The sequence below is a fragment of the Vanacampus margaritifer genome, chromosome 9 (genome assembly GCF_051991255.1).
Source record: "Vanacampus margaritifer isolate UIUO_Vmar chromosome 9, RoL_Vmar_1.0, whole genome shotgun sequence".
Classification (NCBI taxonomy): domain Eukaryota; kingdom Metazoa; phylum Chordata; class Actinopteri; order Syngnathiformes; family Syngnathidae; genus Vanacampus; species Vanacampus margaritifer.
Window position 1 is genome coordinate 10320312 of NC_135440.1, and position 16351 is coordinate 10336662.

Consider the following 16351-nt stretch of genomic DNA (forward strand, 5'->3'; position numbering starts at 1 on the left):
CGTAACAGCCTGCAGTCGGGGCCAGCCAGGTGGATGTGTAAATGGTCTGATGGGTAATCCTGTGCATGAGTTGCGTTAGTGTGTAGGTGGCTGCAGGGTCATCGTTCAAGTGCCTCAGGCCGCCACACGCACACAACGACTTGTTGACGCTTACTCAAACGCGTACAAAGAAACTCACAAAGGCAAATGCGCTCGCATTTACACTTGGACAGATGTTCACTTACACACTTGCACATAGAAACAGGGACTGTAGTGAGTGACAGTCAATATTTACCCTTCCGTCTACAGCCAGACAGGCAATCCAAGTTCACAAAAATCTATTTTGGGGGGGTCGTCATTCATTCATTGTTGATCTGCTGTTGATTTTGACTGGGCTATTGTTTTTAGATGTATATATTTTTTACTGATGTCATGTTTCTTACATAATAACTTTTAAGTTTGAGGAAAGTCCAACATTGGCTAATGGGTGTGATGTAAACTAACTGCTGCAACAACATTTCAAGAATGAATACAAGATAAATCACATTCATAATTAATTTCACAGACAATTTCAGAATTGAACCTCATTTAGTCTTACAGCTACAGTATGCTGAGCTGAAGGTTTATAACGATGAATAGCAGTGCTCAACTTGCAAAGTGCTGAGAAAGACCTCCTTGTTGGAACTTAGGAGCAAGGGGGTCTTCAAAGACCCAGTTTTACACTTGGAAGTTGACCTGCAGGATTACCATGCTGGCTGAAGAAACGCATGTTTCTCTGTGTGCAAGAATTATCAAGGGTTTGCCAGTCTGCACGATGATGGATTTTCCTGTCAGTGGAAGGCGCTGTTTACGTTGGGCCTGTACGGACATTCAGATCATAGATGTGCTGCCAACTAACACAAACTGATCAATGGCGACTGAGCGCAAGATAATGGACAAAGACACATCTAGTCGCGCTCACACAGCAACATTGCTCGCAGAACAACCCTGATTACTAGAATGTACAGTAAAACACTGTTAGGAGAAAAAATATACGCACAGACCAATGCTGCTTAAAGCCAAGTCGGGCTTGATTTCTTTTGTGGGTTATTCAGGACTTGTTTTTAGAATAATCATACATCATTGTTGTCATGTTACTTACATTAAATAGATTGAGTGAAGTCATGCTCACGTTATCACGCTTAAATTGTGAAGCAAGTTTTCACTTTACCTGGACTTCGTACAAAAGGATCTGTTCTCACTACCTACATTTCATGTATGCTCGCTATTCGCGGAGGATAGGGAACGGGCTGGACCAAATAGGGAAAATCCGTTTTGTTGATGCCCATTATCATCGAAGATATTTTTTTTAACCAACCCAAAAAATCTTGAAGAAATATCAAAGAAAAGTTGAATCCACGGGTGCCGAACTGCAGGTATGCGGCGGCGGTCCTTTGTATTACCTTAATTTTTTGTAAGATGGCGTATTTGGGAACTGGCGCAGTGCTTTAGCAAGGTATGGGTAGTTGATGGTCGAAATGTGCTGTTAGTTTCTTGACCTAAATATTTAAGAAATAAAAATAAAAAGGCTTGTTGTTGGGGTTTTCTATTGGATTTCATTAATACATGGCCCAATTTCCAGTTGTCCTTCAAGTTCTCCCAAGTCATTACAAAGGCAACACTAATCACTCGGATCTTTTGATTACGGTACTGAAAGTTCTATGAAGCAACTGGATTGACGCATAACCATCTAAGATGCAATTTCTTTGTAGTACTGTATATTATTATAAAACTTTATTTCATAGCCAGTAAACAATGAAAATAAGTTAATGGAAAAAAATCCATTCAATTTCTATTTTGCTTTTCTTACATCCAGGACTCGTTGCCAACCATTTAAAGGGCATAAGGAAAACTATTTCATGCAAATGAACCACTTCCTCAAACGGAATGTAAATTTTATAGCCTGACTGAAAGAATACAACAACAATATGTGTGTTACGTTTATGTGATTTAAACTAAACTAAACCGGAAACGGTGTTGCCTGTGATGTGTAGTGACTTTTTCATGGCACAATAACTTTTGACAAAGCCTACTGTGAAGTGCAAGACTGTCCTTCCAATACTGCTATCATTTTACACAACATTTCCAAACAGCTTGCTGCACATTTTTTTCAGAATGACGAGTTGACGTACTGCTCATTTCCGTGGCTGAATATATGATATCTTTAACAAGCTGTGTTACAGTTTAGGATCTATTTATGGTGGCTAGCCTCTCCGCAGTGACCATGAAGTTTTTGATACATGAAATTACTAAGCTAATACAGTAGTAGTGTGTGTGCGCACATGTTTATTCTTACAAACATTATAGTTTTTTTTCTGTGACTGTATTAAAAAGAATGTTTGTTGACTTTTGAATCAAAATGGTCTATTATTGTCAGAGAAACTGTGCCGATTGTCTCTGTGCAGTTGTTAAGTTTAGCAGAGTAGGTCAGTTTGGCTGTGACAGTCAGTCCGAAGTAATAAAATGGGAAATTTTTGTGTCCTTCCTGCCCTGGGTTCACCGACACTGCGTAACACTTTACAGCATCAATAGCACCCAGCCACTGTGGCTGCTGGGATTCCCTTTGTGTCTCGATTTTGCACCCCCATCCAAACACACGCACACACACACACACACACCAAATCTCCTCCCTTGGTTGACAAAATGCCCTTGGGACTGGAGCAGGACAGATTTTGTAGTGGTAGTGTTTTTGAGACAGGCCATCCGTCAAGTGTGTGTCATGGTGGGCAGCCAGTGGGATGTGAGCGGGGAAGTTTCCCCACATGTATTTACACAAAGTTGGACTATCTGGGATGCTAAAGAGTTCAGGCGAATGAATCAGTCTGCTGTGTGTCTCATGACTAGATGTCTGTGGACATAACGTCAAAGTGCTGCACTCCAGACACATTGGCAGACAGTAAACACCCCAGGATTCAGCTAAAGTTAATAGCAAGCATAAGTATTATGCTATGTGCTCACAGTGAAACTGACAAAAAATATGCAAGATTTTTTTTTTTTAAGTAGAAACACTAACCTACCTGCCCACTGGTTTTGTCCTTTACATGAGGTAATATATTTTCTTACATGTTCAGAGACAAGTGTTAACAGTATAGTACATTTTTGTTTGTAGGATTTACTGTGGATTTTGAAGAAGCCTAATTTGTCAAGGGGAGAGACTGTTGACAAGGATCACTGCAGCAATGAGTAAGTCCGTTCAAGCAGCATATCAATTAAATCTGTTGGATCACTTTCCAACATTACAATAACCCCACTGCTCTTAAAGGCGCTGACGTGCCTGCTATGGGATACGCTAACACTGAAGATAGTAGTGGTGCAACGGATCACAAAAGTCACAGTTCGGATCAAATCACGGATTTGAGTCTTGGATCAGATTGTTTCTCGGATCAGCAAGAAAAAAAAAAAAAGAGAACTAGTACTTTGTCTTCATTTATTCTGTAAAACGCTTTTTCCCATTAAATAAATACAAAAATCCATTCAAAATGTCTAATATAGCCGTTTAGGATTTAGGAACACAACTTTTAAGTGCAATATGAGGCAGAAACATTCTTATTTTTTACTTATTTGTACATGGGTGTAACATAAGGGTGTTAAAAAAAATAGATTCTGCAATATATTGCGATATTGCAGTGCGCAATTCTCAAATCGATTCAATATGCGGCTGAATTGATGTTTAAACATCCATTTTTGATGGAAATATTCAACAAAGCGTCTTACTTAGGGTTAGGGTTGACACGTTAAGCACGGAAGAATGTTATATTAATGGAATTAATGGCCTTAATATTCTATTTCAGTGCTGTTCAGACATGAAACAGACTGCAACCTGTTTGTTAAATGCAGTGGCTCAGTTATAAGCCTGAAGTTTCAGATTAATAAATACATTTTCATACAAAGCGTACAGCGTAAGTTTACTGATTAGTATTTTCTAAATTTGAGTAAAAAACAAAACAAAAAATCGCAACAATTAATGTAAGTATTAATGGCTTAAAGTTGTGTTTCTATAATCTAAACAGCTAAGTTTGACATTTTGAGTTGAATGTTTTTTTCTTTTTTAATGGGCAAAAAAGTGTTTTAGAAAATAAATGAAGGCAAAGTTCGATGTCTTTTTTTTTTTTTGTAATAATGAAAAGACCTGAACGTGCAATTTAAGGCACATTCCCTTCCTTTAACCCGTGGGCAGTATTTTATTTTGAAATGGCTTGGTCAGAACCAACAAAAAGCCAAAAAATGGTCACAATAACGCCTAGGGGTTAAACATGGAGAGTGAATTACAAAGTTGCCTTGGTCCAGAATATTGAAAAATAATTAAAGTAAGCCTAAGTCAAACTTACTTACCAGTCGGCAGCCAGACACTTGTTGGTCATGCTAACAGGTAGCCGCTAGCTACTTATGCCGTATCATACAATGTAATTAATTAGCGGTTTCTTAGCGTCCTAAATTAGCGATTGAACATGAGTTCGGGATAGCATTGTGTTGATGTCGCAACTACAATGTCAATCAATTACGATAAAGTAACGTCTAAAAGGGATGTCAAGCTCGCCATCACGCCACGACCTAGGCGAACTTCAAAGTAAATTTTGCTCTGGCTATTTGCATTGCCGTTTATGTATTATTGTATTTGGTTAACTTTATTTAGAAGTTACGGTTAGCGTGTTACGTTGAGTATGTTTTAGCTCCCTTGACATGTCAGAATGGTATCGATTGTAAATGTCCACTTTGTTTTTTGGTTGTTGTTGTTGTTGTGCCCCCCATCCCAATGATTATCCGTTGCACCACTAGAATATAGTTATCGATTTGTCACCATCAAATGGTGGTACTCCAACTATTGGCCACTGCACACTTGCTGACAATATTTTATTATGACATGTTATGGCTACAGTAGTCTGCAATGTGGCTTGTTTTTGAATGACAATAAAAGCAAAAGATATCTTAATATTTCGATAGCTAAACCTGACCCTCAAATTGCCTCCAAATGATCATTTCAGTGTTATATCGCTTTTTATGGCTTGTGCTAAATTAACATATAACAGAATAAATGTTTAATTGATATTGACAAATAATATTGTTCACTCCAGTTGAGAAGCAGCATAGCTGGAGCCACTTAACAGTCCAAATTTATGTTCTCCCAAAGGTTGCCGTTTACTCCTGCAAGAAGACACCGATCATGTTTGAATGAGTCAACAAGCTCCCCCTGTGACAATAAATGGCCCATTGTTGCCGTTTTGTAATTGCCTGAATATAAATGCTGTATGTGCAGTGATTGACTAAAGATTGCATGCTGCTTCGCATCACGGAGATGTCTCCCTCTGGAGGAACACATTACTTTGACTGCAATTCATGATGGAAGACAGAAGGCAACATGGGTTGTTTTACGGATAAACCATTGTGATTTTATTTCATATTTGAACTTCTAATAGGTTCGGAAAGCAGTCCTTGCTGCTGACTCTATCTAGTATGCCCACTTTGGAATAAATGACCCGCATGTGGAGTTATTTCGGCAAGGGAAACAGAAGCACTTTACGTATCACATCATGTCACAGTTTTGTAAACCGTTGTGCTGTCAGATGCCTGAAACTGTCACAAATTCTGGTATCAGGACCAGTGCAAAAAAGTAATGTAACATTGGGTCATACATTATGGTAAAAGTGAACAAGCTTGCACCGTTCTTTTGAGGCATTTGCATCTTTCCCCAAAATATTAAAATGCATTAACCTGAAGCATCATGCTCTTCCCTGATTGGTGAAGATACATTGAGTTGTTAGTTGTGTGAACTTCATCTAAATTGAATCGTGTTTTCGAGTTTGGCTTCTCACAATCATAAAAACGTAATAATAAAAGAAAAGCCATCAATGTGTCGAAAGTAAAATTCATTGTTGGCTGTAGGGCTGGGCCATATGGCCAAAAAATAAAATCTCGATTTTGAAGTCATTCAGGACGATTACAATTTTAATCGATTTTAATCTAATAAACCCAACAAACATTTATTTCAAAGGTTTCATTCATTAAAAAAAACATTCCGGTGCAAACATTTTCAGACAACAATAATGTATACTAATTCTGAATTAGTTTTAACATAAATTTAACATTCATAGTTTTTTCTTAAATGTCACAATTAAGTAGTTGGTAGCTATTGTAAACCACCCATCCAGCATTCTGCCACATGTGCAAAATTACAACTCACAAAAACATTTGAATGTAACAGAACATTTAAGAACAACAGTTCTTAATAATCCAGAAGACAAAATTCAATTTCACGATTTAGCAAATTTTCCACGATTCGATTTTTAAAATGACAATGTATCGCATTAATTCAATTTATTGCCCAGCCCTAGTTGGCTGTCTTGCTAACATGTCTAAATATGACGTGGACCCACGGAGATGAAAGTTTGCTTTCTGTTTTGTGTCAGTACAAGATAAGTCACTAATCATGGCCTGCATGGCAGCGAATAAACTACACTTCTGTAAGTGTCGTTGTCACAAAAGCAGGACAAGGGGGGAGTTTTTAACACATAATTCTTTGATTTGTTACTTAATTTATATTTTGGTTGTCCTTTTAAGTTACTTTATATTCAAAGTTGAGTTTTGGTAGTTGAATAAATACGATGAAAGTAATGAATAATCATGTTTATTAAGTGTGATTTCAATATCAATAAAAAATAATCATGATTATTATTTTATTCCATAATCATCAAGTCTGCAAGCCCAATACTTTATCAGCACTCCTTCTGCTCTTCCTCCTGCTGTTGGCAGTCACCAGCTGACCCTAATCAGGCACAGAATCGCTCTATTGTCTGGCTAGGGAGAGGGGAGCACTCACTTACACACCGACAAACACGCAGACAGACACTCACACACAAGCAGACGGCAAGGGGGGGTTGGGGATAGAGGTTGTCTGGTCTGGCCCTGCCTCTTGACTCTCAACCCCCAACACTGTTCGTCTGCTGCCTCACCTACATGTAGGGTGCAGACAAACATTCTGGGCTCTGAGGGCTGACGTGCGCTCATCTTGACTCCTTTGGCGTGTTTTTAGGAAGTTTGGCAAACTGTCCATGGCACACCTGACAATTTGGTGACTGAAAGTATACTTACCTTTAGACCAGCTAAGAGCAGGTCTCAGTTGTGGCGCAATCAGAGCAATGCAACTTTGGTGGATTTGATCGAGTTGCTAGATAGATTTGAGCTTCTCGGACTTTGTGTCATCGTATTTCATTCAAAAATGTCACAACGGCGTTAATTGAATTCTTTGAGACATTGAAGAAATCAGTTCATTGAATGCATTCAATGTTTCTTCTTCTTATCGTCATCATCTTTAAAATATTCTTAAAAGCACTCCTTGGCCGCGGCCCAGCTATTGGGAGGAGTTGTTGTACATGGACACACCATTAGGGGTGCAAGGCGGTCGGTCTCCAAGTTCCTACTTCACAGCGACCAACTTGACATCCTCCACAGTGGAGATCCTCTTGCTGTTCCTTATAAATGGACATTGTGTGCGTTGATCTCCTGCACGGACTCCAACAATGGCGCTAAAATTACTAGTATTATGGGCATTTGGAATTTGTGTTGTGGAGTTGAGTGGTATTGGTCTGGAAAAAAAAAAGTGGTATCAAACATCCCTATTTGCTCAAGAGAAAAAATATTTTGTTAAAGAAAAACACACACAACAACAATTCAAGACATTGTCTAAACACTTGAATTCTGTCATCCCAAGGCGGCCATTTCCCACTTGGAATTCCCCTAGACGCTGATGTGGCTGCTCGCTAGTGTTACTAATTATGATTAGGACTCCTGCTCTGAGCAGCATGATGATCCTGTGTGAATTATTAATATAGGTCATGGTCACAGCATCCGGCCTGGCCCAACCCTGTGCTGTCCCATTACCATCAGAGTACACAGCCCCTGCTAACCCGCAACCCGCCCCATCTGCCAAACAGATTAACCCAGCAGATCACCTAAAGCAAGGCTGCGCGAAGACATGTTCTGTTGCAAACCGTTGAAGTTTTCTGTAGTCTGTAAATGTTCTTGTTTTCCTTTTTAAATCCTAAATCTCAAAACATTACGCCAGCTATGGAACTGTTAACGCCATCCATGTCCGGTTATGATGCATAGAGGACCTCCTGACAGCACTGCTAATTTGCTCATTAATTTTATATTATCATTTTCATTCGCCCCCTCCCCTGCAAAATTGCATTCAGGTGTAATTGTTTAGCTATGTACAAATATTGATTAGTTTAGTAAACAAATCATCTGTCGAATTTTGTCGACTAATAGATTAATTAGATTTTTTAAAAGAAAGAATGAAGTCGCCGATTTTATTTTAAGGCCATAATGCCCAATCTGTGTCTGTGTTAATGTTTTTGCTTCGCTCCTATACAGTACATCACTGGTTTTGAGCCTGTATCGGCCAAGAGTTCGCCACTGCACAACCACATTAAAGTCGGTAGCTACTAGCTTTTTTTTCTATGCTACAATCTTCACCTTCAGTTGAACTCCCTCAGTGATGCTTCCACATAAAGACAGAGTAGAAAATGAAGAAAGATGGTGTTGTAGGTGGAAAGGAGGTGTGTGGAGACTAGTGAGAAAGTACAAACAATATAACAATAGGAAATTGACAGGAAGAAAAAAAGGGGAAGAGAAGGAAGTCAGTGTTGTGGTGATTTCCATTATTACCGTCTCACCTAAATTCCAAATGTGTCTGTCCAGAAAATACATTACCCGGAAACAGCTAGGATATTTTACGGAGCTTTTAACCATGTGGGCATTTACCAGAGGACCCACTTGAGGAGGACAGGCTGTTTACTCACTGGACACTCAAATGGGATAAAGCGGACGATGTTTAGACCTTATGCCTGGGCTAGCAACCATTCGTCACAGCATTTCAGCAAAGTCATGTAAACTCTCTTGAAGATTTTGATGATAGCATCATGCAGTCTCGGTTTCCTCAAGTTGACAGATGCCACCGATTAGGGTGAAGAAAACTATTTTCGACAAGCGTGTCTTGTACTTGGGCGTTTTTTGTTGCTAATTTGGTTCGTGGATAAATTACATGACTTTTAAAGAAATTAAATGTCAATTATTTAAATCAAAAGATATTTTTTAATAAGATCAATACATTTGATAGTTTAGTCTTTAGGTATACACCTGTGTGTTACTTCTTATTTGACAGCAGATTTCTTTTTTTAAATATAATTTCCTTTGTCAGCAGCCATTGCTCAGCACCACACCAAGTTCAGCCTGCGGTCACGACCTAGTGTTTTGGGAGGGGGCATACATTTGTTTATCTCAAGCGTGTCTTTCCTGTATTTAGTTTCTTGTTTTGCCACATTGATGTTGTTGATGTTGCCTCGCTGTTTTGCAGTCACACTGTTTTAACCGTGTTTCTTTTTCCTTCTCTTTATCTTTGTTTTTGCTCTCTTCCTCTATTTTCCGACTGGGTCTCTTGCTTCTGCTTAATCTTGCCTGTGAGGCATTGCTTCATGGTTTTTAAGCATCTCCACTTGATGGGTGGAATACAGAGCGGAAGAGGGGCTAGTCATCTGGTGAAGTCTATTGGGCAACTTAAGCATGTTGACTTTTGCTCTGTTGACTCAGCACAATGAGACTGCATGTCAAAGACTTGTTTGCAGCCTTTCGTTACATAGTATGCTTTGGGCTGCAGTTATTGAATATTTTGGTATTCGCATATCCTACTGAACATTGAAATCAAATAATAGGGTATATGGATAAAAATGGCAAACAAGTCTAGGTTAAAGAGCAATTATGAATACTGAAGACAGGGGGGGAAACATTAGTGTTGTTCCGATGCCGATACTGGTATCGGCAGAGACCCCAATACTGCATTAAAACTGTGGTATCGATATCGGTGAGTACTAACAAGTAACATGCCGATACCATTAATTCCGACGCTAATATAGGACTTTGGATGCAGCCTCTTGTGTCTTGCTCGTGCACAACTTTCACTGATGTGTGACATGTTCACTGCATGCCGAGCAAAGATATCCTATTGGCCTATGAATGCTCTGAACCAATAGCAGGACAGCTTTTTCATGTTGAGAATCGGTATCGGGAGCCAAAAAACGTTATTGGAACAACACTAAAAAACATTTCCACTTATTAATGAACAACCAACTGGTTTTCATTTTTAGATAATCATTTTTTTTTAACTTAGGTACATTTAAACTGTGCTTGGCAGCACACTATTTTCATCTCAAAAAGCATCAGTGAGATTTTAGACAAATCTCTCCCCGTAGATTTTGGTCTATGACACAAAGTGACGTCAGAACCACAGAAGTGATTTTGCCGGCTAAAACAGCACATTTGATTGAGCCCGGTTTGTTAATAAGTGATCAGTAGAAATGGCAACTGTGTCAAGCTGTCAGCATCAAAATGTGCACAGTCATTTAAAGGAGAACTCAACAGGAAGTCAGACTCTTGCTCCACCCCTCTCTAAGATTTGAATTTGGCGCTCAAAGGGGGTGTTGCCTGGAGGACCCTTGGGTTGCGAATGGGGAGAGGGTTGGGCGTGGTCTGGCTGTGATTGACCGAAACAACTCACTAAGAAGCCGTTTAAAGCAACACTAAGGAACTTTCAGTGTACGTTGATTATGACGACACCATATGGACAAAAGCGGTATTGTTATGTCTGAAGGAAGACCACATTTCCTATGAGGACAAGCACATTGCATCGTTTTTTTAGCTCACTCCAGAAAGTGAAATCCGGACCAATGTTGATTCTTGACTGTCCTTTCATCCGGGGTAGCTTTTGGCGTATGCCATAACGCAGTCAGCACATTTGTATTTTTGTGTGTGGCAGTGTTCCTACCATCCTCCTCAAAGTTGCTTAGTGCCAGTAAAAATGATACAAAACCCCTCAGGCCATGGCAAAGGTACCATTCAACTAGTTTTAAGTCGATGTTTCATCAGAAGAGTTATGAAAATGTTTTATCAAGGTTAAAAAGTTCCTTAGTGCTACTTTAAGGAGACGTGTACGAGAATGAGCCGGTGTGTGGTGGGGGCGACTACGTCATGCGTCACAAGTGACATAGTATGTAGCTTCTCGTGTATCGAAAGAACAGCCAAATTGTGTTTATCTTAGTGTGCAACCTTAAGATGGCGCCAAACACACGTTTTTTGACCCAAATTCAAGCTTTCAACAAACATGCACAAAATAATGACCAGGACGTGTAGACAGCATTTGTAGACACCAGTTTATACAGTTTATCAGCAAAAAAAGAAAAAGAAAAAAAGAGTTGATTTAGTGTTAAGTTACTCTTTAAGTCTATTAAACTGCCTATGAAAAGTAATCTGACAGCTCTCACTACTAGCGGCTAGCGCTGGGGAGACATTACTGCTCGACATTTTGACAGAGGGCGTGGCCACGGCAGTGCCACAAATTCAGACGATTCAACTTGATATAAGAGCCAGACCTAAAGGTATTTATGGAAAATAAGTTTTGCCGTAGTCATAGCGCCACCTACTGACACAAGGAAATGTCATGTAATATACTTTGATGTTCTCCTGCTAGTTGAGTAAGTTATAGCTCATTTTTGCTGGGAAGAGTGTTAAGGTCTTCATGAAGTTCACGATGTTGCAGTGACAATTTGCTGTTCGCCAAGCTGTTTTTAAAGGGTAAAATTTTTTGGGGGAAAATTCATAAACTTTGCACACATACCAGGTGTGACGAAAATTCTAGAGGGTTATAGCAATTAAGATGAAAAAATAGTTCCGTCGTAACCACTACTATAAATCTTTAACGAAGCAGCTGGAGCTCTACGTTTCACTGAAACCATAAAGCTCTGATATCTCATAAATCAGCCAAACAATTAGCTTGTATCTCAAAAAGATCCCATGTCAGGTCTTTTGTATTTCAAGACACCTTGGCTTCCTTCACTTATGAGTGTAAGTTGTTTCGTTCTTGTTTTACTCGCATATCAAATCAAATATGCCCATTGAAGTTAATTATTGTAAACTGACACAATTTTGTTGCTAAATAATAAAACAAAACAAACAAAATACCGGAAGAACGTAAAGGAAAGAAAAAACTGGTTTCATTAAGTGTAATCAAGCTTAAAGTCAGTAGCCGTAGTCGGCCTTGAGCGATTACAATGCGGTTTGGCCAACTTTAGGCATACTATAGTAGGATAAAGACATGCTGACACACTATATGCATTTTAAACAATACCCTCAATTGTATGTTGGCAAGTTTGTCTGCTGTCGTGCTGCATCTGCCTTGAATCCTGTACAAATTGAAAATTGTACTCTCAAACGTATTGTTACTTTCCAGATGTTAGTGTTTGTCAAATTTCCATCAGAACCAAAACATGAAGAAAACTCATACTACCCAATATGGCTGCGCAATGCCAAGAGAATAAATCATTTCAAATTGGATGACTCGCATCCCAGACCTCACCCTGCTGTTTTTTTCCTTTTTCTTTTGCTGAACAAAACACCAAACATCTGGGAGGCGTCTGCACTCCCGATTGATGTAGAAAGCGCAGACCCCCAGACTTTCATGCCTCCCCTTTAAGGATGGGTGCTAGGGTGCTGTACCGACGCTCACAGACAAACAAAAGCCCACTTGTTTCTGCTTCCTCTTTTTCTTTTTTGCTTCTTTTTTTCCTCCGTGTTCCGCTGTTTTGTTGTTCATAGATGAGACACAAGATGCCCCACTTTGTTGCTCGTCTGCCTTCAACATCTGTCCGCCTTTACCGCCAGTCTCTGCAAATATATAACTCTCTGTTTCAGTTAGCTTCTTGTAACAAAAGGTGTTCTTTTCAGCGCTAATCTTTTTTTTCTTTTTTTTTATCCTGTGTGCGGACATGCATCCTTTTGCCCCCCATGTCAAAAGATATACATTCAGCTTTTTAAATGATCCGTGTGCAGTCAATATGCAGTTAGCCTAATTTGCCCCCTGCAATCAAATCAAACAGACCTTTCTGCTTGAGCCTTTTTTGAAATAAGTTGCAAGCAACATGCTACAGCAAGTTGGCGCTTACCTCTACTCCACTACACCCACTCACACGCTGACCCAGGCTGACCCTGGTCAGCATGTATACACACACTCTTTCTAACCCTGACATTAGTTTGACCCTTGTAGTCTGGTTCAGTCACTCAGTGAAGGTGGGAGGAGGGGGGGGGGGGGGGGGGGGGGTGTCTAGACACTATCCTGTCTGTCTCGTTCTGATAAATGTACACATGCATGCGCACAGGCAAATACGCACGCACACACACGCGCACACACACCTGGGAGACGGTCTTGTCTGTGACTCTGCAGGCGCATGTTGAGCCAGCCAAGCGCCGGTCACGTCATTGACAAAATGAGTCCATTTTGTGCCCCCTCTATTTTACTGCAGTTCATGAATATTTCAATATTGATAATATTAGATCATATTGTAATATTCCTGATATGTTAGGCCCTGCATATTTTTATTTAAATATTTGCTCATGTTGTATTCATGCAAATGGAGATGGTGCAGATCTGTAAGTCATTCGCCAAGGAAAAGTATATTGCCAGCTCAGCATTGAGCCTCATCATATCTGCCTACTTCAGCAAAAAGTGAACTTACTGAGTAATCAGACAAAATATCACTGGCGTCGGGCCGAAACTTCATGTGTCACGATTTGGTAAATGTCTCTCTCTCACCCCCCCCCCCCCCCCTAATCTATACTGTTGGTTAGTCCACACATTTGGGTGTTATTTTTTACGAATTATTAACCAATCTTAAGTGATGAGAATGGCTTTCTCTCTTTGATGATGCAATGTTAATGGTTGAACAAACACACCGTTTTTAAGGTCTCCTGAAAAGTGATGATTTTGATTGGATATGGAACATTTATTTAGTGGTGATGCTGATACACTGTGACAAAAAAACTAACAAAAAAAGAGTTAAATACAGTGTACTTCACACAACTTAACTAGCTTTATAAACAGAAGAATGTTTGTTTGTTTGGACCCACCTTAGGTACAATAGAACACAATAAAATGAAAAATGAAGGCCCTTTTTCGTAAACAGGCACCCGTGTGTTCATCTTTAAAACGGGCACATCTTTTATTTTTGTGCCGGGGTTTAGCTTGTATACAAATGGGGGAGGACTGACTCATGCCAGAAAGCCGACGTTCATGCTTGTTTTTAGCCTGATGAAGAAAATCTAGACAACTGAAATGGCGAAAAAGATTAACGTCATATCGCAACAATTCCATGCTAAATTATTGTCAGTGTTTGCACATGTTTTCAGCACTGAGTGTGTCTTCAAGCATATTTCAAGGGGAAGTCAAGCCAAAAATGTACTTTACAATAATATGTTCTATGCAGCCCTACAAGTCTAAAAACTTAGCACCGCACAGTATTCTGATTCATAGTGCGTTTGGAAAATATGAGTTAAGCAGCAAAATCCACCCATTTTTATCCATCTCATGAGGCGGCCATTTTGCCACTTGTTGTCAAATGAAAATTACATCACAGTCGTTGAAGGCTAAGGCAAAATGGCCGCTCCCTGAGATAGATAAAAACGGGTGGATTTGGCTGCTTAACTCATATTCCGCCAACAGTAATCAGAATGTCATGTTTAGACTAGTGTGGGCCCGTACAACTTATTATTGTAAAGAAAACTTTATGTTGACTTCCCCTTTAATGTATTTTAAAACACTGAAATCACTTAAAGGCTCTTACAAAACATCCTTTGTTTACAATTATACAGTCCTTAACATTTTTGTGTACAGAATCAGATACTTTGACTCTTGTGTGGAGTTTCGGTAATCTGAAGGCAGCAGACCATGAAAACAGCCAAATAAAGTATAACCTAGCCCTAAACTAGGCTAGTCGATTGGTGACTGACATTTGATTCCTCTTAGGGGCCAACTGTATGCCAATGAATGCAGTGTAGCATTAAAAGTGTGTCTGATTGAGTTGAGCTGAGTCAGGAAGAAGGGAAAAAAAGCAGGCAGACCGGAGAGAGGAAGAACTGTAATTATTTTTTCTGGTGCCCTGAGTCGCTTTTTCATGTCTAGCACCTTCTGTCTCACACGGTGTCACTTTCTGCTTTCGCGTTTCTTCCTCCTCTTTTAACAGTCTCTGTTTTTTTGTCTCCTCGTCTCAGTGTCTATATTTTCCCTGTCCCACTGATAATTGTGGAGGGATTTTTTTTTCCTTCTTCTTCTTCCCCAGCTTATACACACTGTGCGCACAGCACATAATCAAGCCCTTTCTACTCTGGTTGAACTGCACTTAACTAGGTTGAGAGGTTGAAGTGACTTCATTGTCGTATGGGAGGCGATCCGACTGGGTTGAAAGATTTCCCCCGTGTGCTGTGTCACACTCGTCCTCACACTGGCTCCGAGAAACCGTTTCTTCCAGACTGATGCCAGACGTCTAGACCGTGCAGAGAACTTCCCCCTCGGGAGGAAGAGGTGTGTGCGTATGATGCGTGCGCACCCAATTGTACCTGGGCTCTCTTGCCTTTCATCACTTTCCCACCATTCCCTTTTTCCTTGAACTCGTCCCGTGTTTTGAAGTGTGGGCGCTCTTGGTTTCCGCTGTCTTCCCATCTTCTATCTGTCAGTGGCACTGCGTGAGCGTGCATGCCAGCTAGGTCGCTGCCATGGTGCCCCAGCAGCTCCGGGCCTTGTTGATCACAGCACCATGCTGAAGTGTTACCATGGTAACGGCAGTGGCAGCAGACATGGCTGTGTGTGTGTGTGTGTGTGTGTGTGTGTGTGTGTGTGTGTGTGTGTGTGTGTGTGTGTGTGTGTGTTGGGCAGCAGGCTGTGAACTCAGCAGGCCCTCTAGCTTAGCTGGATCTCTCCGGAGAACCAAGTTTAAGCAAAGAAAGCGTCCTTTATTTTTGGTCTCTGCCTCAGTTAACTTTCTGCATGTTTTATAGAGCAGGTTGGTTGAGGAGGAGGGAATTTGGGTCACGCTCCTGAAACTTGCGGACCAGTGTAGGAAAACCGCACTGGCAGCACGTTTCTCCGCATTAGTATTGTACCATTTTGGTTGCTTGTTCTAAATTTTTTTTTTACGCTGAGATACACCACAAAAAGGGTTCCAAAATGGATGATCAACATTGAACAAACACACTTATTGACTTCTAATTTGCCATGTTAATGAGCGACAATCACCAGTCAGTGCAACAAGGTTTCCTGTTATCTATTCCAAAATGATCAAGCTTTGCGGTTTACCGACAGGCTGCATTTTCCCCGATTTGCCATCTGTTACAGTGATTCCTTAAACTGCTGTATTGGCTTATGTGGGCCTGTGCTCTGTTTGGCTCTAATGGTGGGATTCAGCCTGTCTGATTATCTGAAATTAGCAGGTGGTTAATGGTCCATTCTTTGAACGCT

General features: G+C 40.3%; 1 protein-coding gene across 5 annotated transcripts in view; it reads left to right on the top strand.

The window, feature by feature from the left end:
• The window catches only part of ldlrad4b (low density lipoprotein receptor class A domain containing 4b), a 190463-nt gene that overhangs the window by 153992 nt on the left and 20120 nt on the right, over positions 1-16351 (top strand). Inside the window, exon 1 of one of the 5 annotated variants that reach the window (XM_077574931.1) lies at positions 2974-3201. The exons of the other annotated variants lie outside the window; for them this stretch is intronic. Coding sequence (XP_077431057.1) covers positions 3198-3201 — 4 coding nt within the window. The 5' untranslated portion in view covers positions 2974-3197. Of the gene's footprint in view, positions 1-2973; positions 3202-16351 lie in introns of those variants that run through there. 5 annotated transcript variants of the gene reach the window in all.